Consider the following 26,978-nt stretch of genomic DNA (forward strand, 5'->3'; position numbering starts at 1 on the left):
CTCAAACGGGCGAGCCCAGTAGTAAAAAAAAAACTTTTATAATAAATTTTTTTCTATTTGGTAGCCAAAATATATTTATTTGGTAGGCTACGCTAAATAATGTGCAATATGATTACAAAACTTTTTATTATCAAATGAAGTTTTAAATTAGTTAAAAAAGGCATACCACTGGATTGCTATGTTAAAGAGTTTATATTACCTGTTTTAAGTACGGTTGTTAAAAGAAATATTAAACCTTAAATTATATAATTATGATTTTATAATGTGATTTTGGATAATAGTTTTTATTTGTTAGACCGAAAGGTTACGTATGACAAGTAAATAATAATGCTTTTCTTACGTCAGTTTCGATGTTTTATCTTTTTATTATGCCACTTTGAAGTATAAATGAATTGGTTAATTAATTTTAATATTTAGCGTTTTAATATATTATTGTTGTTTTTTTTTAAAGATTTATCGTTTATACTGTGTTCTCTTCTTGGTAACAGGTTTAAAAGTGAATTTGTTAGTAGGATGCTGCATACATGTTCCTATATAAGTATACAAGTATTTTACGAATGCTAATTTAGTTTCTGTTAAAGATAAATGCTTAAAAAAACTTATATGTTAGGCTATTAAAATTTAAGTTATGCAAATAAAAAAAGGCGTACATAGTTATTTGGGTGTCAATAAAAAAGTTTTGGGGTTAACTTTAGATGAACTTTTTAGAAAAAAAAAAGTTTCAAACCTCAGTTAATACAGTTTTGGAAGTGTTTTCCTATTACATTATTTTTAGAGTCGGTTTTATTCATTTTATACCCCTTTTTAAAAAATTCTTGAAGGGCCTAAATTTAACGTGTAACAAAGCTTTGAGGGTGATTACATATGATAACAATATTTTATTATTTTATTTATTACTAATTACTATTAGTTTGCGTTTATTTTTAAAAGTCAAAGTTTGGGTGAATTAAGTTAAACTCTATAAACATTTCGAAGATTAGTATTGTCGTTAATTTATTTTTATTACCTAAGTTATTTAATAGTAAGTACTTTTTTTGTATAATTAAGGCAATTATCAATTTTTATTTTATTTGCATTAAGTTCGAATGGATTTATCAAATCTTACTCTCATTGTTTTCGAATCTTCAAGAGCTATTAGTTTTATGTTATTTATTAACACCTAAGAATTTAAGATTTCTATAAGGATAAAGTTATGAATTGTTTTCATTCTTGGACCTATTTAATTTTATATATTTATGTGCTTACGGAAAAGTAGAACTATTATAACAGTACTTGGATTCTTTATATCTTGGGTATAAGACTTTATTGTAACAACTTTTCTGTTAAAGTGAAACTTTTAATAAGTGAGTATTATAGAAATTAAAGCTAAGAGAGCTCCAAAGTCTCTACCTTTTTTTCAAATATTATTATTTATTTTTTCTTCTTATGCCAGCAACCCTGTTCCGTTCGGTATTTATATGTGTATTACTATTATAAATATCCCCAGAAATTACTGTTATATATAGATGAGTTAGTGTTTTATTAGTATCGGTTCGCTAAAAGAATTTGGAAAGCTAACAACATTGATAAGTCTTGATACGTGACGACACACCAAGTGGGCCAATTTTTATACAAGCATTATAAGTTATATATTTAAAAGAATATGGCCCAAACAAACAAGTAAAAGTATTTTTGGATGAAACAAGTAAACTAAAATAGTATTTGTTGTAAATATTTAAATTCAATATCTAATATTTCCACTACACATAAAACGTAGGCTCCCTTAAAAAACCAATTAAGTATTTATGGTTTGGAAGTCCAAACTCTTAAACAAACTAAAATTAACTACTTTTCATATAATAGCCGTAATTATAAGGAAACAAAATTAAAAAAGCTTAGCCTAGTTTTTAACTCAGTTTTTGGTCAAGCATTGCCGAAATCTGGCTTTATATAAGTTAAGGAAAGTTGTTATTATAATATTTTTAAACCAGAACCGTCATTTTACTATACTTTGTATTCTTGAAATGTGAGTTCAACGCTTAAAACTCGCTGTTAGTTAAGATCTTTTAATAGTAGAGCCGGGATCCAGCAAAAGACGTCTCACATCAACACAGCGTTAATTGTCTTGTTGAAAATTAAATACTGGAAGTAACGACTTATAGGCAATATATCTGCTAATTTTTTAACCTTAATTCCATGCTGCTAAGTTTAGAAAATGAGGTAACAGTTTTAACGAAATTATCAATTTTTTTTTTTTTCTGATAATAACTGTGTATAAAATTTCTTTAAAGCAGTGCAATCTTGAAAAATGTTATGATCAATGGTTTGTGCACAAGGATTAACCTTGTGCATCTCGAATCTTCTGCTTAACTTACTGTGCATATTGCTAATTTGCCCTTAAAAAGGTATGTAGCATGTAAAACTGTTTAATCAGAGCTATGTGCATTTCGTAACGACTCATGGCTGCACTTATGCCCGAAAAATTAAATCCCTCCCTCCGCTATTAATTAACAACAAAAAGGCCACTTACCCATAGCAAGTTTAAAATTTCACAACCCTCTTTTGGATCTTTGAGATTAGTATACTTTTCACTATGTTTCATATAAAAGTGCTGTTTCCCTAAGTGTAAAGTCTATTTTTAAAGGAACCCCCTTCTCCCCTAAAAACACAACAGAGCGGTCCGCGCTGTACTAAAGTATACTAGTGGATAGCGCTATGTACCAGTGTACTTTATATGCTATTTTACTAAAATGCTTCCTATATGAGGAGTAAGCACTATTTTTTTAGTCACAACTAAACATCCTAATGCCAAGATAGCACCTCTCACAAGGATAAGAACGCAGCTCTAGCACAATAATACAGCATTGAGATAATAGAACTGGTTTAAAACTAGTGTATCAACCCCTGAAATCAAGGTCAATAATGCTATTTACGTACCTACCACTCATTATGCAAGTCTCTTACCTATACAAGATAGTACATCTCTCGTTTTTCGTCTCCGCATCCATCCACGAAAAGCTGCAGAACCTTTATAATTTATCTTCCAAATCCACAAAGTCAAAGGGTCTACGGGATCAATGTAGAAAGAAAGATTAAAGCGTAGGCAGTACAATAGAACATCATCAGCAGCACCGAGTAATTACAAAGTTCTGTGGTAACGACATAATCAAAGACAATCTTTTACCAGCGTCTTTGTATGATACAACCCAGAAGATACTGTTTAGAATTTAATCACTTTACAGCACGGATTTAAAATTTGAATTATTGAGGGTAACTATATTGTTTATTAGTATTGCTACGATATGTATGAGATATATTTAATAAAACATGGGTCCACGTGGTCTCGGGTCTTGTGCCTAAGGTTGCCTCCCCCGGTGGTGGTTTTTAGCGGTTCACTTCCCCTCCTCCCACCAAGACGAATGTCGGGAGCCCGGGCCCAATATTTTCCGCTTGTTCAGTTCTTCGAGATAGTTATTATAGCTCTCTAAAGAGCGTACATTGGTGGGCACTCGTGCTCCAACCCCTGCAGAAGTGGGGGAATTCAGGTTAAGCGGCTTAAAACCTGAAGAAGACCGGCCTTAGAATACCAGTGCTAAAAAAAAAACACATGGGCGGCTCGATCATAATTTTCTGCGTTTTCTTCCCTTTCCTTTTCGGTTTTTACCACATTTTTAGTGTTTTAGTTTTACGTTGGCCTAGAGGACAAGCGATATTGTTTAAAAGTTATAGTTCTAGTCTAGAGGGGTAGAAGAAAGACTAAATACCTGGAGGGGCATTATAGCAGATGTTATTAATAGCTTAGTAGTTTAGAGGACAACTAAGTAAATACGTTAACTAGTTTTACTAAATATTTTGAACAGCTTTAGAAACTTTATTTAAACAGATACTACCTGTAGAGGTCACAGGTAAGTAAAACTCTTTTTTTTTTCGCCCAGGCTGTCATCTGTCCAAGTTTTTACCATTATCAAGAGTAGTCTTTCGACCCGTGCTTAAAGCAGTTTTTGAGCATGATACATATGAATATATATAATAAAAGCAAAGCAACCCCAAGGTTGTGAAGCATTCCTTTAAATTAAAGAATTTAATAGCCTACTTGAGTGTTTCAGTTAAAGTCAAAGAAAGCCGAGGAGACTAGAGGGTTGCTAATCATAGTTTTTATCAGTCTATGCATGTAGCGTGCAATCAGCCCCCGGTTGGACAACCATCGTGTTGGACCAGGACCAGTAACAGTGGCTCTCCTTACAGTTCAAGGACAACTACCTTTAAGTAGAACTACTGAAGTTTATAGAGAGGGTCGATCTCTTTCGACCACTTTACGATAAAGGCCTGAGGGACAAAAAGTATAGATGCACTCCAACTATAATCACAAACCAACGGTAGAATTTCATTGTACTTTATCTTACTCTTGGGGAAACTCCATTTTGTTTTAGCTCAAAGACTAGGCCTCATTGGCTCGTGAAGAATTAGCAACTACCTTAGCAATACTACTAACTTATCCAGAGCCAACAGGAAGGATCAGTCAGCGAGAACTACTCTCAGTCGATCTACTGAAGTTAACTATCATGTAACAGGTACTAGTATGATTGTTAACCAAGATGCTAAAGTAGACACCTCATCCAGCAGTCGACTCCTACATCCAACTAACCAAGCTACCAAGAACAGAGTTTCCAAATATTGGTTATTTTAGGGGTAGCTTAACCCTACTTCGCTGTAACTTAAACATAATAGTAGGTACGCTACGACTATATTCTTTTGAGTCTTTAATAATGGCGTAAAAGCCTGTATCTAGTCGATCTTCGCGTTAAAGTAGAAAATCTACTTGAGCAGAACGATGATAAAACCCGGTCTGTCTGTTTGTTTGTAAGGCAAAAAAATAGTTAATCCAGCGCCGCCCATTTTAACAGCAGGCACAGAGGCCGATAAAGTTAAAATTACTTTAAAAATGATACAGTTCTATTTTATTAGAACAAACCTAACTAACTAATACTATAGAAATGACAGCTATTTAAAATGTTCTACTAAAGTAGAACGGGAAAAAAAAAAGTATAAAAGGAGTTATATTTCTCCCTATCAACATAGCAGTAGGCAACATCAGCTAAAGCGGGCGATGTTTCCTACTCGAGCGTGTCCTTTTTTCTACAAGTTGAAGAAATAAAGTACGACAATAGGGGAAATATAATTTTTATTATTTTTAATGACGGCTTAATGTGACAATAATAATTAATATTTGTACAAAGCAGCAATAACCAAATTAAGTTGTGTTTAATGCGCATAGCGGAGGCGTGGATAATATGTAGTCTATTTTATGACTTTTAAAAAGTTTCTGGTACTTATTGGCGGTATAGGCACGTTTGTACTCATATGTGAGCAACAGCGAATTACTGCCTTGTAAAAAAAAGTTTTAGAGTTTCATATTTTCGAGGTAAACGTGAAGATCCCACAAATTTCAAGAAAATTATAGAATAACTTAAAAAAATAAATAGTTGTTTCATTAGTCCGTTAAATCAATTATTATCTCAAGTATTGCCTTATCTTGGTAAATTTATAAGCAATGGTCATATAAGATTATACGCCATCATCGGCATGCTGAGATCACAACTCAGGTCTTAATAAATTGTTCATTAATTTTTCTAAACGTCAAACCTAATTTTTACTTCAGAAACTAGAGCAGAAGTCTTTTACATTGTAATTAGTTATCCCTTGTAGCTTAAAAAAGAAACAGTTGTTTTTAAACTGTATATTTTTAGTAAGTACAATTCTTCTATTATCTTTTGCGGGTAAAAGATTACAGTCTTAATGATGTCTCTTGTTTAACGTATGAGCTACCAGAGTTATATCGCTTTGAAGTTCGACTTACTTTTAATTATAATTTTTTTTAGTAAACGTTAACACCCACAACTTTATTTTTTTTTAGTATGCTTGTTTAGTTTGCCAAAAGAAATTGTTATACCTTAACTACTAGAGAGTACTTAGTCAGTGAAGATTAAACAGTCTCGCTTCGGTGTTCAATATCTCAGGCCTGCAATACAAATTCTATAAGTTTCGGATGCATACCTCCTTATGTTACCGCAACATCTTAATAGTTTGCTTTTCAATTTTGAATGGCCTACGTAGCCTTCTAGTTAAGTTCTCACCGCGAGAACTATTATTGCAATACTAAAAGACTTTTTTTTTATCACTCTTGTTACGCATCAACTTTCTTTAAACCAAAATCCGATTCTGAATAAAAATAGACACCATACTTATCTTTACAACTCGCATTTATTAAAAGTCAACTATCCAGAGGGGGGTTTCGATGGTGGGATTCACAGTCGCAGTCAAATAAGATAGATCCCAAACCACGAAGTGTATGCACGTGTTTTAATCAGTTTTAATCTATACATCCGATTTAATTAATTATTCTATAACTAAATATATTCAGTTTAACCTAATTAAGTTATTTATTCTGATTTAACGTTTGTTCGATCTATGAGGCTGTCTTATTTGGCTGGAGGACAAGTTTTATATATTGTTTCGGTCTATAGGATTAACGATAATGCGTTACTAATCGTCTTGAGGTTAGAAAAAAAGAGCCTCACCTTTAGAAAGGCTTGTTCATTTATGAAGCTTGATAGCCTTAAAAGAAAACTTCAAACAGATAAAGGCCTTAATTTTAACAGGAAACTTTAAAAATCATTGGGTCGGTAACTTTTAAAATATACGCTTGCAGAGCAATAAATAATATATATTGTGTTATATAGTATATAAAGGATATACGTTAAAAGATTCAAGATGGGTGCAGATGTACTAAGGGTATTCCCTGAATATTAAGAGTTTATTGTGATTCCAAAATGTAACTGACTTTTACATTTTTATTCAGGATTTGTAGTTTCTAGGAGCTGGGGTCTATTTCCAAGAAATAATTCCAATCTTTAATTTGAATTGGATCAATGTGCTCGTATTACATAACAGAATCATGTATGGTAACCAGTATGCTGTGTCATGTAAATTAGTAATAGTTGGGTTGTGATTTTTTACACTGTAACAACTTCACTCTCAGCTATTACAATTATAACTGCTCCTGGCGAATAACATTTAAATGCCCGATAAGATTATATAGCTTTATAGAAAGAAATTTACTAAATAAACAAAATAAAAAGGCAGTTTAGAAAATAAAAACTTCAGCTTCTGTTAAGTATTATTTTAACGATATCCGGCGCTAAAAGCACTTTCAACTATATAACCGATGAACCACTTAATAAATTAATGGAAGACCTCTACGCTCAAAGTTTATGACCCTATGATAATCGGGTTCTCTGAAATTTGTAAGTTAAATTTTTAAGAGCTAAGATAGTATAAACAAAACTAATATGGTGGAAAGATATTTCTAAGACCTTAGAAAAGATTGGGGCTATTGCACAACTAAGCTGAAGCTGTGCACAAACGAGACTAGAATTTATAACTAGGAGCTTTAAATAGAGCATGAAAAATGAAGACAGTAGATAAGGGGACTTAGAGAAGAAGTAAATTGATAGGTGCTTTAATGCAATTAGGTAACAGAAACAGATCCTTACTTTAGGTGATGAGCTTTAAGTAGTTGTTTCTGTGCTAATAGTGCAAACATAATAATGAACGGTTTAGAAATGCTTTGGTCGCGACTAAAATTAATTTGACCTAATAAATAAAGCTGAGAGCTCATACTGGATCGTAGCATAAAGGGCCTCCTACTTTTTCTTAGATAATTTAAAACTAAACGATGTGAGCAAGAGGAAGAAGCAAAACGAGATAAATTATAATTTGAGCTTTACGAGAAAATTGTATATTGGTACCGTCCCTGCCACAGGACACAAGATTGATCATCCCTATGAAGGTTAGGTGGTAGCAATAATTGTATCTAACACTTTGCTCACACTCTTCTTTCTTAATACATCGTACAACTTCAGCACACGTGACCTACTTTCCAATTTTTGTCTTGGTACGCCTTGTTTACTGTAGCGCAGTTGCCAAAGAGGGGAAGTAGGAATTGAGCAGAAACTGATTTTTATTGCTCTATGCTCACATTCGGACAACAAAAATAAGTAGAAGACGCCTAGTAAAGCTTTAACTGCGGAAATCTGTTTTTTTTTTAAAAGTCGTACTTGGCTCTAATTATCTCACGACACACTTTTAATTCCTTAAAACGCGCTTGTGCCCTCTAACTTTACACTCCAGCAAAAAAGTATGTTCTGTAAGGTCGCTGAGACTCTTTTTGCTTTTTAGTATGAATAACTCTAAGTTGGAAGCGTTAAATGGTTTATTTTCTAAGAAGCACAGTAATTTGAGGCCCTTACCAGCTTAATATTAAAGCTTCTTACCGGAATCAATTTTTTATTTTTACATCAACTCTTTAAAACTGACTTTAGGTAACTGCAGCGCTTATTTGTCACTCTTAAATATAACAAAAAGATTATTCTGAGGAGGATACTTCGTCCTAGAGGGCCATTAATTTTTTCTAGTCTACAGAATAGTGCCATTAAAAAAAACCTATTTGTTATTATCAACTTTGGCTTTATGCAAAACACTCTACCCTTTAGAGGATTTTAAACATTTTACTATAACTTTTTAAACATGGTCGATTTTAACTATATACCTTTGCATCGGGAAAGCATCAAAAAAGTGTAATATAATTTACTTTACGGGTTGTTCAGAATGAAATTTATAAGGGGGCTCTTTATTTTTACTGAAATTATACGTATATATTGACGAGCTCAAGTTCCCCTTCGCAGGATTTTCTGCTATTTACTTTTCTATTTTTTAGTAAGTATTCAATGTATTCTAGAACTGGTCACCTTTCTTGAAGCGGGCATCTATTTTTTTGCAAGGTGGGACGTCTATTAATTGATAATCGCTTAGATTTCCTTTAGGCTCACGCTGTCGGCATTGCAAATTTCTGCAGCTCTTCATTAACCCTTTGCCTTCTTTCTAATGGAAGCTTTCTTGTTTTACCAATCTCTAGCTTACCTTAACAACGAAAAGGGTAATCTTAAACATGTTAAAAAAATTAGTAGCTTCCTTATCTTGAAAGGTCGAAAATCCGAAAACATAATGGAAGGGGGGTTTATACGGGCTATGTTATTGAATGAACGTGCATTAATTCCTCTGTGGAAAAAGTAAATATTTTTACTTGAGAATCTCTTGTCGAAGGCGTGCATATGACCAAGATTGACAATGCTTTTAAAGTGTTATAAAAGATATGTATAAATAAACATATATATTAAATAACAACAATGAAAATAAGTGAGAAAAAAAACAGCTGGGACACAGATATAAGCGCAACCTGTTAAACCACATACCATGGTTGTGGCATGTGTTGTACTACCTCAAAAGTAAATGGGTACAGTTAGTTAATCGGCTTTGACGTTAACCGCCAGAATTTATATTCTTACAAGTAAACTTAGTGTTACAATATTTAAAAACGAAACATTTGTGAACATTTCATTAACGCCCCTTAGTAAATTAAGTAAAGACTTTTAAATGGAACCTGTAGCCACTTTTTTAATCGTTATCGGAACATACTGTTGTTCCTTCCTTGATTGTCATTACAATAATTATTGCTTGACTTTATGGCTTCACCAAAAAAGTTCTTGCGTTTCTGCTTGTACTGTAAGCTTTGAATTCTTGTATTTTATTTAAAAGCATACTGTTCATAATTAAAAGTGAAAAGCTAATCATGAAATTAACTACTATGATTTAGCTTATAGTTTAGATCTTGTTGATAAACTTAGAGTTAAATCTCGTTTTTTAAACTTTTAAGTAGTTTTCGAACAGTTAGAAAATTTGCCAAAAACATAATCTAGTTTTTTTATAACCAGGGTTCTACAACTTAATACTTGCATGGCTGCAAGAAAATACCTAACCTAATTCTAATCCTAACCCTATTGTAACAAAATGAGTATTAAAAACAAGGAGTTATCACTTAAGCACCATTGGAAAAGTATATGTCAATGTAAATAAGTGACCAAACCGCTTTATACTAATATTACTAAAAGAAGTTATATCCAAAAAATGGGAGCAAGACCGCGATGTAAGACAAGACAAGGAGAACTCGCGCTTAAGGAACCTCTTGAAGTTAAGCAAAATAAAGTCATTTAATACGCTTTAAGCTACCATGAAAGGCAAGATGTTTGCAACTATTTTTTAGGAGAGGAGGCGGGTTTGTAGTACAATTTTTTATAGCTGTTATACCCACTGACGTAAAATTTTTATTCACAGGTAACAGTGGGTAAATGTCAAACACAGAGAAGGTCCAGGTCGGGCATCGAGGGACACGAAGCATAATAAGTGCGGAGACACTGTAGTTATCGGAGTTGCCAAGGGCTCTTTAAAAGGAATTTCACAGTCAAGAATGGTGGAAAATTAAAAGTTTGGGCTGTGTGCCCTAATCAGAGAATTACTATACCCATAACAATATTTTTTAAGGAGAGTCGAATTATGAGTATTGAATAAAAGAGTTGGCATGCCAGCAATACCTAGTTAGCAATACTAATGGACACACTTATAATATAATTTCAGAGCCTTCAACTTTTTATAAATATGTATTTAACGATAAAAGAAGTGTTACTAATAGTTCGTAAAAAAAAGGTTATAAAAATATATAAGGGACCACGACTATCTTCAAGGTCAGTGGAAATTATCTAATATAACCTGTAAAAACAAAAAGCCTCTGAACAATAAGATTCTAGTTTTTACTTCCTGTAAATCCACAAAAACTGTTTCTTATAAAATTAAACATAAGAACTTTAAAGAGTTACTATTTTAATAGTTTGTTAGTAAAGATAAATTCTATACTGAAAGCTCATGAGTTCCCCGGGCGTCCGACTTTAGCAAGCGTATGCAAGTACATTTTACTTAATAGAATTAATAAAGCACGTCTTAAATAGTTCTGAAAATACTTTTATATAAACCGTGCAGGTATGGGTAGGGGGAGGCAGTCCTACATGCTATTCTTTGTAATTGTTATGAAGTTCAGTTTTATTTTAGATTTATAGTAAACATCTATTCGTGGTGTGTTCTCCAAGATATCTATACAAGCTAAAATATATAGTTTTTTTGTTAGTTTTATAGTTAACACTATACATAAATTTGAATTTCTAGTTAAACAACTCAAGTAAATTTTAATTCAGGAAAGCAAAAATTATTGCAATGAAAAGACTTCACTGCTGTGATTGACAATGCGAATATGAAATGAACAGAATACTAAAAGTAGCGTTCTAATCTGAATTACAACCTGCTCATTTTTTTTTATCAGTATCAGTTTTTAATTAACTCGTTTTTAAATAATAAAAACTTTTTAAATTTTTTTTTATTGAAAAGGTTTCAAAGGAAAGGGTTTGTAGAGGAGTGTTGCTTGTCTTTCTGAGGAGGTTGACTTACTTTATATCCTGACTTTTCGAAAAAGTCTTGATCTCCCTAATAAAAATAAATAAAAATAAAAAGATATAACTTAATGTAATTCAATTAAAAGTAAAATTAATATAAAATTAATATAATTATTTATTTACCGTTTTATATTTTATTTATTTATAATAAATATTAGTTATAAGCGTTTAGTGCATGTATATTAATTACTTTTATTTTCAACTTTCATTAATAACTTTTATAATATTAAATATTTATTTTTAGTTTTATAATACCTCATTATATTTTATAATACTTTTTATTTTAAATTATCAATAATAATTATAAATAATTTTTTATTTATAACTTATAATTGTCTATATTTTTTGTATTTATAATTAATAATTATTTATTAAGACTTTCAAGTTAAGTTAATTATTTTTTAATTTATACCGAAAACTTTTATAATATTAAAAATTTACATTTCGTTTAAATTAATTTTATTGCAGTTATTAATTTATTATTAATTATAAACAAGTTATTCATATATTAATTTATTTATTATTTAATTATTAATTCTTGTATATATTAATATATTTTTTAATTCATGTCGGAAATTTTTATAAGATTAATTTTTTTGATTGTTTAATATTATTTACTACTTTATAAAAACTTTTTTTTTATTTATTATTTATAATTATTTAATATTATTAATAATATTCCTTGTATAATTTTTTTTAGTCTATACAAAATCTTTAATAATGTTGATTATTTATTTAGTGTTTTATATCATATTGACTCAATACATTTTATTACTAATTATAAACAAAATTTTATAACAAAAATAATTTTTACTCTTATTTATTTATTCCTTTTATTTGATATTTATATATAATGACTTTTCAATACTTAGTTTTCACAAAATTGAAAGTAAAAATAAACAAAAAATAAAATAAAAATATAAAAAAAATTATAGGAAGCGAACCAATCAAAGTAAAGTTCACTCACCGAAGTCTTATTATTGCCAATAAAAGAAGTTTTATAAAACGAATCAAAATCGTTGGTGGGCAGCATTGAGGATACCTTTTGATTTTTATTTGGAGTATAAATATCTTTAGACGCGTCTTGCTCGTTTGAGGAAATATTCTTATTAAAAATATATAAATTATAATAAATAAATTTTTTAAAAAACAATTAAAAATAAAAAAAATTTAAAAAGGGAAGCATCGTAGATATACATTTACTCAGTTTATAAATATATAATATTTTCTGAATATTTCTTATGCAGTAAATATTATATATTAAATAGTAATATTGTTTTTATGTTATCTTTATATATATATTATATAATTTTGAGATATACATAAGTTTTAATTTTATACAAGACACGTTGTAATATGATTAATATCACTCATAAAAATTATAAAGCGCCGCTCGTGCAAAAAATCGGATAAATTTTAAAAAACTCGTCTCATTTATAAAAAAAAAAATTTTTACTTTTACGTAAATACTTTTTTACGAGTCGTTTACATACTTCTTGGGTACTCATTACTAATAAGTGCAGAGTAACCCTCGTGGGGATAATTGATATTTTGCTTGGCGAATGTTTACAGTTAAGTAGAGAAAAAAATAAGGTTTATAAAGTTTATAATATAATAATAATAATAATAATAATAATAATAATAATAATAATAATAATAATAATAATAATAATAATAATAATAATAATAATAATAATATAATGACAAACATCGAATTCAAGCAACTGCCTCAGTTCATTTGCTTTCGATTCGGACGAGTCAGCTCCGCTGCAACGAAAATCTACCAAAAATAATTGTTATTATAAAAATTTCAAAGTTTATTATAATAATTTTGTTAATGTCCTTATAAAAGTATTATTTTATATATAAGAAACATTTTATCTTTTTCATTTATAAATATTGTACTTTTCTGTTTAGAAATAGAAGAAAGTTGTTGATTTACTTGCTGTTGGTATAGTTCTTCCAAGTCTATTATAAAAAATATATAAAAGTAATAAGTATACAATAGTAAAAAAATAATATATATCGTATTTTACTTTCTTATAACTTTCTCAATTAACAATTTTATGATAACATTAATCCAAGTAACTATAAAATAATATAATATTTTACTATATAATATTTTTATACAATATAATTAATTTTTTAAAACATTTTCTCTAGTAAATAAAGAAATAATAATAAAAATTATATATAATATTTTACTTGATAGTTATTATATAATATTAAATATTTTTAAAAACCTTTTTTTTAATAAATAAAGAAACAATAATAAAAAAATAATATCATATTTAACTTTATAATTTTTTTAAACATTTTTTCCGTATCTAAAGTAATTTTAAAAAAAAAAATATTATACTTTACTAAATTTTTCTTCAACAAATAACGATTTTTTGAAACTCGCAGTAAAAAAATCAAATTATAATCAAGAAAAGTAATGATATTGTAATAAAAAATAGTATTATTGTTTTATTTTGTAATCTTATAAAAAAAATGAAACAAGTACAACAACTCTTTATTATTTCTTAAAGTTAGAAGCTTATAAATATTCTTTTTCGAAAGCTAAAATATATTATACATTATTGCTTAACTTATATCCATAATAAAACTTTTCCTTTCGATAAAATTTATGGTAAATAATAGTATTTTTTTTTAATTTTTTGGTAAAAAGGATTTTTATAAGTAAATATTTTATTGTAAAAACTGTTTGCAAAAGTATAAAAGGAAAAAAAAAATATAAAAGATATAATAAAGTTATTATTTAATATATTTTTATTAGTACTTTTTGGCTAGTTGCGTTAATATATATTTCTCTAACTTTAAAATTATATTATTTAAAAAAATATTTTTATTATATTTATAAGTTTAAAGATATATAAATTTATTTCTTTTAATTATATCATATTTATTTCCCTTAATAAAATTCATTTAGTATAAACCATTTATATTTATTTATTATTTTTATATTTATTTTTTATAACTTTAATAATATTTTATTTAAAAAATACTTATTTTTATCATTGTACATATTTTTTATTAATGATAAATTTTCTTTTTATCCTGTTTATATTTATATTTTATTAAAAAATATTTTTAAGATATATATCATTTATTTCTTATTATATTTTATCTTAAACTTTTTTTTTATAAATAATTATTATAAAATATTATAATTTTTTTGTAGTTTTAATAATATTATTTTATTTTATATGTAACTTCATTTGATATCATTTATTACTTCAATAAACTATTATTAATGGATGTTTGTGTAAAATCAATATTTATTTTTTTATATTTGTAATAAATTTATTAAGTTAATTATTATTTCTTTTAATTATAAACATTAATTACTGAATTTTTTATAATAAATATATTTATTTTTTAATACTTTAATAATATTTCATATTATTTAATTTTATTAAAATAATTTTACAACACAAAAAATAAAAGAATATATATTTTTCGTACTTTTATTATCTTTTATAATTTGTATAAAAAAATTATTTATTTCGCTATTTAATAATCTAAATAGAATTATATAAAAAATTATAGTTTACTTTTAAATTTTATTATAAAGGAATAAAAAAATTTTTAAAATATCATTATTAAAATAATTTTTTCTTGTTATATAACTTTTTTATAATAAAAATATTTTAATATATAATTTATTTTTTTTATATAAATATTTTTTATTCTATATAACTACGATTTCGGTTTTTCTAAAAAACAATAAAATTTAGAAAAACTTTTACTTTTATTAACTTCTATAAATAATTCTTTTCTAAAAAAAATAATAAAAATTAATAAACACCATTTTTAATAATTTTTGGAGCATTTTGGAAAATTGAAGAGTTATTTGTAGCCGATTCTGGTTCAAGTAAGTCAAAATAACCGCTTTCGTGGAATAAACAATAATAAACTCTATAAGACGTGAGAGTATATTTAAATCATAGTAATAATAATAATAATAATAGTAATTATATTAATAATAAGGACAAGCTTTTTTAATATAAATATTTTAAGTAAAGTTTAGAAAACCATTAAAAATATATGATTAATAGTATAAAACAAGTTTTTTCTAAAAAAACTTTTTATATAAATATAAAAATATACATATTATTATTTTTAATAGTATAATAAAAAAATTTAATAGTAATAATATTAAATTATTTTAAATAATTTTTATAAATAAAAATATATACGTTTTATAGTATATTAAATGTAATCATATAAAATATACAGTCAAAAGTAATAAGGGATAAACTTTTCTAAAAAAAAAAACTTTTATAATTACAAAAAGGAAGTTTAAAAAAATTATACCTTCAAATAATTAGTAATAAACATAATAAATAATTTTTCTAAATAAATATATAATAGTAATATTTATATTAAAGTTTATAAAATAATAATAAACTGTTAAAAAAATAGTAATAAAATAGTAAATATAAAAAAATAGAATCAAAAAATAAATAATAATAATAAAAATAATACGTGTTAGTATTTAAAGGAGCAACAATCCCAACAACTTCTAGGGTGGAGCGGTCTTCCCTTACTATAACCAAAACATATCTATTTTATAATAATAATAATAATAACAATAATAATAATATTAATAACAAGAACAATAACAATAATAATAATAACAATAATAACAATAACAATAATAATAATAACAATAATATTAATATTAATAACAATAACAATAATAATAATAATAATAATAATAATAATAATAATAATAATAATAATAATAATAATAATAATAATAATAATAATAATAATAATAATAATAATAATAATAATAATAATAATAATAATAATAATAATAATAATAATAATAATAATCCTACTGATCGCGGTAGGCCCCCGCTGCCATTTCTGTAATGCCAAAGTATTTTTTTTCATCCGTAAATGTAGAGATGTAAGCGCGGATCTTTTCTATTGGAGAAAAATATTTGGGAATATCCGGACACGTGACTTGAGCTTCCAGCAGTAAATTTTCTTTAAGCGGTGTAATAGACTCGGCTTTTTCATACAAATAATGCAAAAGCGAGGTCCTTTCGGCTGAAGTTATCGGTTTATTACATGTTAAAAGTTTGTAAAACAGATAATAGAAAGTAAAAGTTTATAAGTAAATTGCGTCGAAAAAAATAATGAATTTTTTAATATATATTTCATTACGTTTGTTTATTTTATTAATTACCAAAAATATTTACACAAATTCTTCAGAAGCTTCATTCATTATAATGAATATTATTTTATTTTTAAAACTTAAAATGCTCATCATTCATAAAATAATAAGGACTAGGCAGTAACCCAACAATTTTAAGACAAAAAACGCGCACCGATTGCTTTTGTTTGAAAAACTGCTGCATAGCGCAATTCTGTTACCACATGCACCACTTAAGGAAAACTAGCCAATTACTAATTGCCAGCGAGCACATTCAAGCGCGTGTCTAGTGATGGCAATGTTATATATATAAAACAAATAATTATAAAAATATTACTATAAACTTTTGCAGCTTTTTAAAAAAATAATATAGCAAAAGAAATAATGCAACAACAAAAAAAAATAAAAATAAAAAAAAATAAGTAAATAATAAAAATGTAGAAAGTTGTGAGTTAAAAAAATATATAATGAATAAGAATCACATGGTTTGTTATGTATATTTTGGTATAACTATTATCTCTTTAATTTTTTCTTTCATATATAATAATTATATTTTTCTGATTTGCTTTTAACTTAACTTTTATATTTATTTTTATGTTTTATTATTATTCATTATTTTATTAATTTTGTATAATATAATCACATTTTTTATTTCCAGTACTATTTATTATTTAAATTCTTATAACTTTATCATTTGCTCTTAATTTTAAATAATTCTATACATTATTTTATTTTTATTTTTATTTAATATAATATTATCTATTTTTAATATTATATATTTTTATATATTACATTAAATTTACTTTTGTTTAATATAAATATATTTTAATTTTCTTATAGCTTTTTTATTATTTTTAATTTAGTATATTATTATTTAGTATTACTATTGTTGTAGTTTTATTATATAGATTTATTTTATTTTTATATAACTTTATTTAATTTTTTATTACTATTCAAAATTTATTGTTATTTAAAATTATTTTATAAATTATTTTCTCATAACTATATTATTATTATTTAATTTTTATATATATATATAATAATTAATTGTTAGTATTTGTTATAATATTTTACTTATAATTATTTATTAATTTTTCTGTACTTCTATTTAATACTATATTTTTATTTTAACATAATTTATTTATTTATACAACTAATTGTTATATTTATAAATTTTCATGTATTTAAATTTTTAATATATATTTTTAATTTTGATAAAATTTTATTTTATTATTTTTGATATTTATATATATAAATAATTGTTATATTTATAGATTTTCATAGAATTATTATTATTATTAACGAATATATTTATTAACTTTTTTTATTAATTATGTTTATAAATATTCATTTACTTATTATTACTCATTATTATTTTGATTTATTACTAATTATTACTATTTTTATATCTAAAGAACATAATTATATTTTTATAATTATATTGTTATTTATTATTATTTTCATATATTATTATTAGAAATGTCGTATAATTCTACTTATTTATTTTTTTATTTATATATTATTTTTTTCTTATATCAAATAGCATTTCTTAATATTTTTACTATATATTATAAAATTAATTTGTTCTCATGGATTTATTATTATAACTTATTATTTATTTTTATTGGTATAAACTTTAATTTAATATAACTTATAAATTTTAATTAATTTCTATATTTTTCTTCATTATTATTATTACTTCTATAACATGTAAAATTTTTTTGTATAACTTTTTATTAAATTACTTATTATTTATTATTTCATATATTTTTCTTCACTAATATTATTTCTTTTTAATAAAATGTAATATTTATTATTTGTATATTTTTTATTAAATAATTTTTTTTTTAAAGTTTCATTTTAATTTAATTATTATTTTATCTGTATAAATTTCATAATTAATTTTTTTTTACGTTTTCATTAATCTTCATCTGCTACTATAAATTTTCTAATTAATATACTTTACTTATTTTTCTTTTACTTTTTTTTAAAAAAAAATTGTAATATTAATTTATTTGTTTAGATATTTATTTATTACCGAGTTTCTATAAATAGTATTATTGTATAAAAATTAAACGAAACGTGAAATAATAAACATGAATTATCTACTAAATAATAGTACTGGAAAGTTCGGGACTTTTCAAGGAAAAGCGCTCTTCGATATCTTCCCAACAAACTTGTTTGCTTTGCAAAAGTCGAATGCAATAGCATACGAGTAGAGCAGAATCTCCAGAACTGCAAAGTTTATGATGTTTTCGAAATCCATATTGAAGCTTTTAATATATAAAAAAAGTTTTTATTTCATATAATAATAAAAATAATATATTGAAAGATTATATTAATATAACATTTACTATAATATAAATAATTATATAAAACAATAATTAAAAATGAATTAACTCAGAAACATATAATAAAATATATATATTAATAAAAATATAAGTAAAATAATAAAACTATATATATATTTATAGTACAAACTAATAAAACTTTAAAATTTGCATTAAAAAGTACAATTATTTTTAAGTACATCCATTCATAAAATATTAAAAAAGTTTTCTAAAAAAAGTTAAACCTTTTTTATAAATAAATAAAGCCAGAAATAAATAATAATAATAATAAAAATTAAAAAAGTTGTATCAGTAAGGTTTTTCTATTAGAAGTTATTATACATGTTTTTAAAAATAATAAAGTTTTCTACAAAAAATTATTAAGTGACAATAATAAGAAAAGCATATAATTTAATATAAATGTTCTCTAAAAAAATATTAATATATATATAATAATAATAGTAAAGAAAAAAAAGTTTTATATATAAATATTAGACTCATAAAAAAGTTATTATATAGATAATAATATTCATAAAAAAAAGCTTAAAAAATTATTATAGAAGTAATAATCAACATAAAATATAAAACTTTCTAATAAAAGATTATTATAGAAGTAATAAATAATTATAATATAAGCTTTACATAGAAATAAAGGTTTTTTTTAGTGTTATTATAGAAGTAATAATAATAATAAAAGCTAAAGAAATATATATAATTTTTTTTTAGAAAAAGTTATTACATAAGTAATAATAATACGAAAAGCTTAAAATAATATAAAAGTTTTTCTATAATTAATAATAATAAATTGCTTAATATAAATATAAAAAAATTTTCTTTAAAAAGTTGTTATAAATAATATAAATATAATAAAGAAGATGCTTCATCTAAGTAGAAGACTTTTCTATAGCAAGTAAAGAGTTCATTACTATCCACGTTTTAAATATTTAAAAAAAAATTATTATATCGTAAAAAGTAATTACTAGATGGAAGTTTATAAGTCAAAAAAATTTTCAACTTTTTATTATTTTTTATAATATTCAAGTATAATATTTTTATATATTATATAAAATTTATATAAAATAAACAATTTTTCTATACAAACTTAAAAAAATGTAATAATAGAAAAAAACAAAAAAAAAAAATTCTATAATTCATAAGTCCCTATAAATATATATTTTTTATTTTAATAAATATTTCTTATTATTATTTATCACAAGAAATAAATAATAATTTCCATATAAACTTTAAAATAATTTTTTAATAAAATAAAAAGAAAAAAATTATTTATAAGTCCCTATAAAATATATATTTACTTATTATAAGCTGTTATTCAATATTTAAAACATGCTTACTATTATTACTTATAAGCAAAAGAGGTGAATGTTTTCTATAAAAATATACAAAAAAGTTGTAAATATTTTTTATTTACCATTCGATACTTCAACGAATCTTCCTTTAGCTTAGCAGCAACAGACTCCAGCTCACTTTCTTTAGAAAGCTATAATAGTAATATAAAAACTTTCATAAAAATAATAATTGCAATAATTATAATATTCATTATTAATAAATTATTCAGTATTACTTTTATTCTTTTAATTTTATATTATATCGAACTCGTTATTTATAAGAAACTTTAATAATAATCTTCATAATAAGAAAAATTATGACAATATAAACTTTTATATAAAAATTGTTAGCAACGATTATTATTTATTATAATAAAACTTTTGTCTTTTTTTTTTTAATTACTATTTCGAACTCGCTTCTTTTATAAAGTAATAATAATAAGTATAATTATAATAATAAAAACTTTAACAATTATAATGACAACAACAATAATTATAAAAGAAATATAATAAAATAAAAATACTAATAATGTTTCGTTGAACTTTTATTTTTTTATTTACTTATTATTGTTTAGCATTTTTCTATATATCCATAGAAAAAAAAAATTTTAGTAAAAATATTAATTAATTTTTATAAACTTTTCTTTATTATTATATTTATAAAAAAAATTAAACTTTAAACTTCTTTTTATATATTATTTATAATTTATTCTGTTTGATTTTATTATTTATTAATATTTTTAATTTTGTTTTATTATTAATTTTCTTTATAGTTTCTATTAAATTCATAATAATTGTAAAAGAATTGACTGAATTATTTTTTTATTGTTATTATTAATTATTACTTTTATTTTTCAGTGTAAATATTTTTTTATATTAATAATATTATTTATTTGTTACCAGAAATATTTGTAATATTATTATTATTATTATTTAATTATAACTTTTTTTTTTATTTCTAAAATTTAATTTTTTATATTATTACAATAAAAAAAGCAAACTTCTATAACTAATTTAGTAAACTGTATCCAGATATAATTACTTTTATTATAAGTTTTATTTTTTATCAATATTTTCTCCGTAAGAGTATTAATATTAATCTTCTCTTTCAATTTTTTTTAAAAAGTTAATTAGAATAATAATAATTATAAAATATTCGTTTAAATTATTTTTTATAATTTCAAAGTATAAGTAGAATATAATTAAAATTATATGTTTAATTTTGAATATAGTAAATAATGAGAAATTTACTTTTTATAATTTCCTATAATATCAATTTATTTTTTATATGTAATATATTTTCCATTTTTGCTTTTTCTATAAGAATTAACTTTAAATATTAAAAAAAAACTTTAACAAAATTAAATTTTTAAATTAATAAAAATTAATATTTCAAGGATATAAATTTATAAAAATGGATAAGTAAAGCAATAAATTTAAGTTCAACTTTTCTAAATTTATATAAATATTAAAAAAGAAGTAAATTTCAAGTAAATATTACGTTAAAAAAATTTACTACAAATAAACTTTTTTAAATAAAACCTGAATTAGAAAAGAAAATTACATTTAAAAAATATTTATTTAAAAATAATTTTTATAAAAATGAAAGTTTATAAAAAATTTAGTTGACTTTATAAACTTTATACTATAAATTTATTTATATAATTGCGTAGAAAAGTAATAGAAATTAAAGAAACTGAAAAGTTTATTACTTATTATATACAATAAAAAATTCATTCAAAAACTCTACAACAATTTTAAGTATAAATTTAATGTCATAACTGTAGTAAAAAAAATTTATATATTTTTATTAGGAATATTTTATTTTTATAAATTAATAAATAAAAAAAAAGTTTAGGCAAATAAATTTTAGTAAAGATTTAAAAAGTTCTGCAGATATAAATAATAACATTAACCATAAAATCATATATTAATATAAATTTTAAATAATTAATAAAACAAGAAACTTTTACTTTATATTTAGAAAGCGCATAATAATATATAATTCTAATACAAGTTCATTATAAATTATTCATTTTTTGTTAATAAAAATGTTAAACATTATATAAAGTATAATTAAAACTTTTTACTTATAAAAAATATAAAAACATAAAGATTGTTATTCTTTCATGTAGCTAATAAATAAATGAAATATAAATTTAAAATAGTAAACTGTTCTGTATAAATATAATGAAATGCTTTAATAATAATAAATAAATAAATAATTTTTTTCTATATTTTAAAAAAATTATCATATTTCCGAACAAAAGAGTTGTTATAATTTTTTTTAACTTAGAAAAAGTTATTCATAATTAAGAAAATATATAAAACTTTAATAACAACAAAAAAAACAAAAACAGATTCAGAATACATTATATAAAAAAAAATAAAAAATAACTGTACATCATAATTTAGTAGTATAACAAACTTTTATTAAAAAGATATCATTTATTAATTTAAAAAAAATGTTAAAAATTTTAAATAGTAGTAATAATGATAAATCAAATAACTTCATGTTTAATAAAAAATTATTTTAAGGTAATTAAAAAAAAATAATTAATTAATTATTCAATACATTGAAAAAGTTAATAATAAGAATAAATCAAGTAAAATAATTTTTTTAGTAAAATTAAAAGATATTAAGAATTTAATAAAAAAATTTTAAAAAATTCTCAAAAAAAATTATAATTGATATTAAAAAACATATAACATTATAAATTTCATATTAAATTTTAATAAAACACAATAAACTTTATTATCAAAATTTGTTTATAGAAAAATTAAACTTAATTAATAAAAATAAAATAAAAATAGGATTCTATAAAATATTAAAAATTTTCATAAATTGAAAAAAAATTAAGAAAAAATTATAATAACGCTTACGTTTTTATTTAGTAGAAAAAAAAACCTCTTCACAATTAAAAAAAAGTTTTTAACGAATTATATAAATGTATTGTAAAGAAAATAAAGTGAAAATAATTAAAATAATAAACTTTTCAAGTAAATTTGTATATATATATAAATTTTACAAGAAAAAATATAAAATAAAAACTACTTTTTAAAAATTGTCAACATATTATAATTTTATAATAATAGTAATTTTATTAGAATTCATATATAGTAATAACAATAATAAAATTAAGTTTTTTATAAAAAAATTTTAAAAAAGTTACTTTTAAAAAATTAAGAAAGCAATAATTTTTTTTGTTAATAATTTTCTCATGAAATTTATTTAATATAATTTATGATTATTTAAAAAAATAAAAAGAAAACTGAATGTACTTTTAACAAACTTTCATTGCGAAAAATATTTTAATTTAAAAATTATATTGTAAAACTTCAAAAAAAATAATCAATAAAAATTAATAAAATATAAAATAAAAATAAATTTAGTTAAAAATAAAATATGAATATAAATTTAAATAGTAAAAGATATTTCATAAACTTCAGCGCACAAAATATTTTTTTTTAATATACGATTATAAAAAATGTATATTTTTTAAAAAAAAATTAAATACACAAAATTTATTTTTTTTTTAAAGTAATTTTTTTCTTAATATAAAAAAACAACTGAAATTTTTTTATTTCTTTTAAAAACTAATAATAAAATTTGTTTAGCAACAAAACATTTATTCATAAATTCAATTAAGTTTTTTAATATTTTTTTAAATAAATAGGAAAAAAACCACAAGGTTGAGAACATAAAGCGAATAGTAAATTAAACTTTAAATAAAAAAAGTTTTATAATATAAAATATAAAAATCTAATATAATAATTAAATAATAGATGGAAATTTATAAATAATAGTTATTAAATTATTGAAAAAATAATAATATTAAACAAAACTATATTTTCATAGTTTCAATTAAAATCTAAAAAACATTTTTTTGATGTAACCAAAAGGTAGCTTTGCTTGCATTGTAATTTCTATACTGTAAAAATGAACCTTTAAATCTAAAAATAATTTCTTTCACCAGAATTATAAATTAATCTATATGCAAAATAATTAAAGTTTAAATTTTATTAAAAAGTTATATTACGTAGTTCTGTATACAATTAAAGAAAATTTAATTTTTTTAAAAAATAAAATATTTTTATAAAAAAACAATATTTTTTTTAACTTTTTTCTTTTTAAACAATAATTTTAGTATTATTAAAAAATTAATAAAAAATTAAGGATTTATATGGTAAAATAAACTAATAAAACGCTGTAAACTTTATTAAATTTTATAAAATATTACAAAACTGATGAACGTTGTATAAAAATAGATTAAATTTATTTAAATTTAATTTAATACTTTACGTTAAGTTTATATACTTATAAAAAATTATAAACCAATTCTAACTGATCGGAAGAACTTAGTTGAGATAACTTTCTCTCTTTTTTAAGTTTCTTTATTCTTAAAAAAAAAAAGCAAAAATTAATTTTTTTAAAAAAATTTTACAAACTTAACTTGCTAGCTTTAGATTCATATAAATCGTCTTCTTTGTAAAAAGAAGCGTTTCTATCATTTTCTTTCTGTATTTAAAAAAGAGTTATGAAAATTAAAAAAATATATATTTATTAATAATATTACCAAAAGGGCTTAGATTAAGTAAAACGAAATAATTGTAATATAAATATAATTGATATTAATATTATACAGTTGACAATTAATAAAATAATTAATGGTAAATATAGTGAAATTTCTATAAACATATAACTTAAAAATAAGACTTGCGCTAAAAAAGTGATATAAAATTTGTTATTTAAGTATTAATCTCCAAATTACTTTCACTAATAGTAAAGATTGTACCCCTTGAAAAAATTATAAATCTTTATTATGAATTATTTAAGCAAAAATAAGGTAAATCATAAATAAAAGGATTTAACCTAAACTTTAATACTATGAAAAAAATTTAAAAGAAAATTAAAGGAAATTTAAAAAATTTGAATTTCCTGTATAACAAAAAAAATTTACAGAAAGGGGAGTTTTACTTCCTGAAGGAAATTTTGAAGATGGAGTAGTAATATTTTGTTTAATATTGTCTTCATCTTTTTTATTAGTTAAATATAATCATAATAAAAATATAAAAACAGATATATTTATGATATAAAATAGAAAACAAGCACAGTTTACTTTTATTACTATTACTTTTAGAACTCAATTTAGACCAGTATTCATCCGATTCAGAGTTACTTCGTCTATATGGAAATTATTTCAGTAAAACAAAAATTAATAATATATAAAATAAGCAAAAATTACACTTTTGTGGAACGTTTTTCTTCAAAGTTAGACAAATTTCCAACAACCCATGGATCTCTTTTAGTTTTTCTATCCTGTAACACTTTAAGTCGTGGATCCAAAAGTCTATCCAACTTTTCAACGGCTTTCATTGCTTCTTTACAAGGGGAAAAGATAGTGAGCTTCAATATATAAGGAATAGGATTTAGCAAGGTCAACACGAATACGTGAACTTCTGAAAACTATCAAATATATATCACTCAACTTACTTAGTTTAGGACTTTAAAATACAAAAGAAGGTTCATAAAAATTTTATTTGGATTAATTTATTTTGTTTAACATACAACTACCAAAAGTTATTTTACAAATTGCTAAGTGAGAGATAAATCATTTGCAATAAAAAGAACCCTGTAATATATTAGTTATCCTAAACAAGTTTTACTGCATGCTCCTTCTACCAATCAAAACAATTTTTACTTTTAAAATTTTCCTAAATTGGATTATTGATATTTTTATGTAGAGCCTACTATATCGAGCTTGACTGTAACATAATTATTCTTTTATAGTATGTGGTGTTGTTGTTATTAATTTGCTATTGCGTCTTTCTTTTAATATACTCTGTTTATCTGTGATAATAAAACGAATCCTTGTAAGTTGATTGCGTTATCACTTTATGAGGGAGTCGAATTCGCACCCTCGTAAAATAGGGAAAGTAGATCAAACAGCATTGGATTGTAAATCACTTTCTGTAGTAGACCTGTGCTATAATATAATAAATAAACATTTTAACTGACTGTAAACGCAAAGTGGGGGGGTGGGGAGGTTGCTACATTTTTAAATACAGGCTAGACAGTTATAATAAATACAACATTGAAAGTTGCGGATACTTTTGCAGAGGTCGAAACACTACAGTATTAGTAATTTTGTTTTAGGTTTTTATACGAGGGTGCAAGACTAGTTGCCTAGATATTGAAAAATGCTTTGTTCTTCTACTAAAGAATAGCTTTAACGAAACACTTTTTTGGCATAAATTAGTTTCCATTATATGTCATATTACCCTTAACTTTTAAAAATTAATTTTAATTGTTTAAAAAAATTTCGGAATGGAAACCAGCATCAACTGAGCTTAAATACGAGATTTATTATACTGGAGCTAAAAGTTCTCTACGTTGCTCAGGCTGTTAAATTTTTAAGAATTAAATATTCCATAAAGTTCTAAAAATGATCTTTAAGTTTAAGACATTTTTAGTCATTAAGTCTGGTTTTTTTAATACTCAGCAGTTTTACTTGTTTAAGAGCATTCTCAAGTAAAAAAAAATTATCTTACAAATCTTCCTATTTATAATATAATGGCGTCCGTCTTTATAAACCTTTAAATTCTGTTACTGTGCACTTTACGTATCTGATAGTATAAATGGTTAAGATACAATTCTAAGTGTGCTACTTTTTTAGATTTATATATATATAAAAATGAATATTTAAAACATATAATACTGAAAAGAACAAGACCAAGCACTGTTCCCTTAACCCTT

General features: G+C 23.0%; 1 protein-coding gene and 1 long non-coding RNA gene across 2 annotated transcripts; both read right to left on the reverse strand.

Annotated features, from left to right (window-relative positions):
* Positions 1 to 11,313: 11,313 nt before the first annotated feature.
* On the reverse strand, positions 11,314 to 24,719 carry LOC135119644 (uncharacterized). The gene is made up of 11 exons (XM_064044035.1): positions 24,676 to 24,719; positions 24,558 to 24,621; positions 20,305 to 20,373; positions 18,668 to 18,818; positions 16,226 to 16,439; positions 15,867 to 15,944; positions 15,187 to 15,296; positions 13,281 to 13,343; positions 13,085 to 13,155; positions 12,343 to 12,480; positions 11,314 to 11,406 (listed from the first exon to the last, which is right to left on the reverse strand). The coding sequence occupies exons 3-11, from the start codon at positions 20,305 to 20,307 to the stop codon at positions 11,314 to 11,316; spliced, it is 921 nt and encodes a 306-aa protein (XP_063900105.1). The 5' UTR covers positions 20,308 to 20,373; positions 24,558 to 24,621; positions 24,676 to 24,719.
* A 611-nt stretch (positions 24,720 to 25,330) lies between these two features.
* On the reverse strand, positions 25,331 to 25,793 carry LOC135119632 (uncharacterized). Its single transcript, XR_010278307.1, has 3 exons — positions 25,716 to 25,793; positions 25,468 to 25,628; positions 25,331 to 25,406 (listed from the first exon to the last, which is right to left on the reverse strand). It is a non-coding gene; the product is annotated as an uncharacterized LOC135119632 (long non-coding RNA).
* Between the last annotated feature and the right edge of the window lie 1,185 nt (positions 25,794 to 26,978).

This window comes from Zophobas morio, unplaced genomic scaffold (assembly GCF_036711695.1).
Source record: "Zophobas morio isolate AGI-343-1 ecotype UQ-CSIRO unplaced genomic scaffold, CSIRO_AGI_Zmor_V1 ptg000277l, whole genome shotgun sequence".
Classification (NCBI taxonomy): Eukaryota; Metazoa; Arthropoda; class Insecta; order Coleoptera; family Tenebrionidae; genus Zophobas; species Zophobas morio.

Bases quoted from the DNA above. Each gene is read 5' to 3' on its own strand.
- LOC135119644 (XM_064044035.1), bottom strand. The intron at 15,945-16,225 runs GTAGGATTATTA...ATTATAAAATAG, and splicing joins GCGGGGGCCTACCGCGATCA to ATATGTTTTGGTTATAGTAA. The intron at 13,156-13,280 runs GTACAATATTTA...TATTTTTGGTAG, and splicing joins TTCTATTTCTAAACAGAAAA to ATTTTCGTTGCAGCGGAGCT.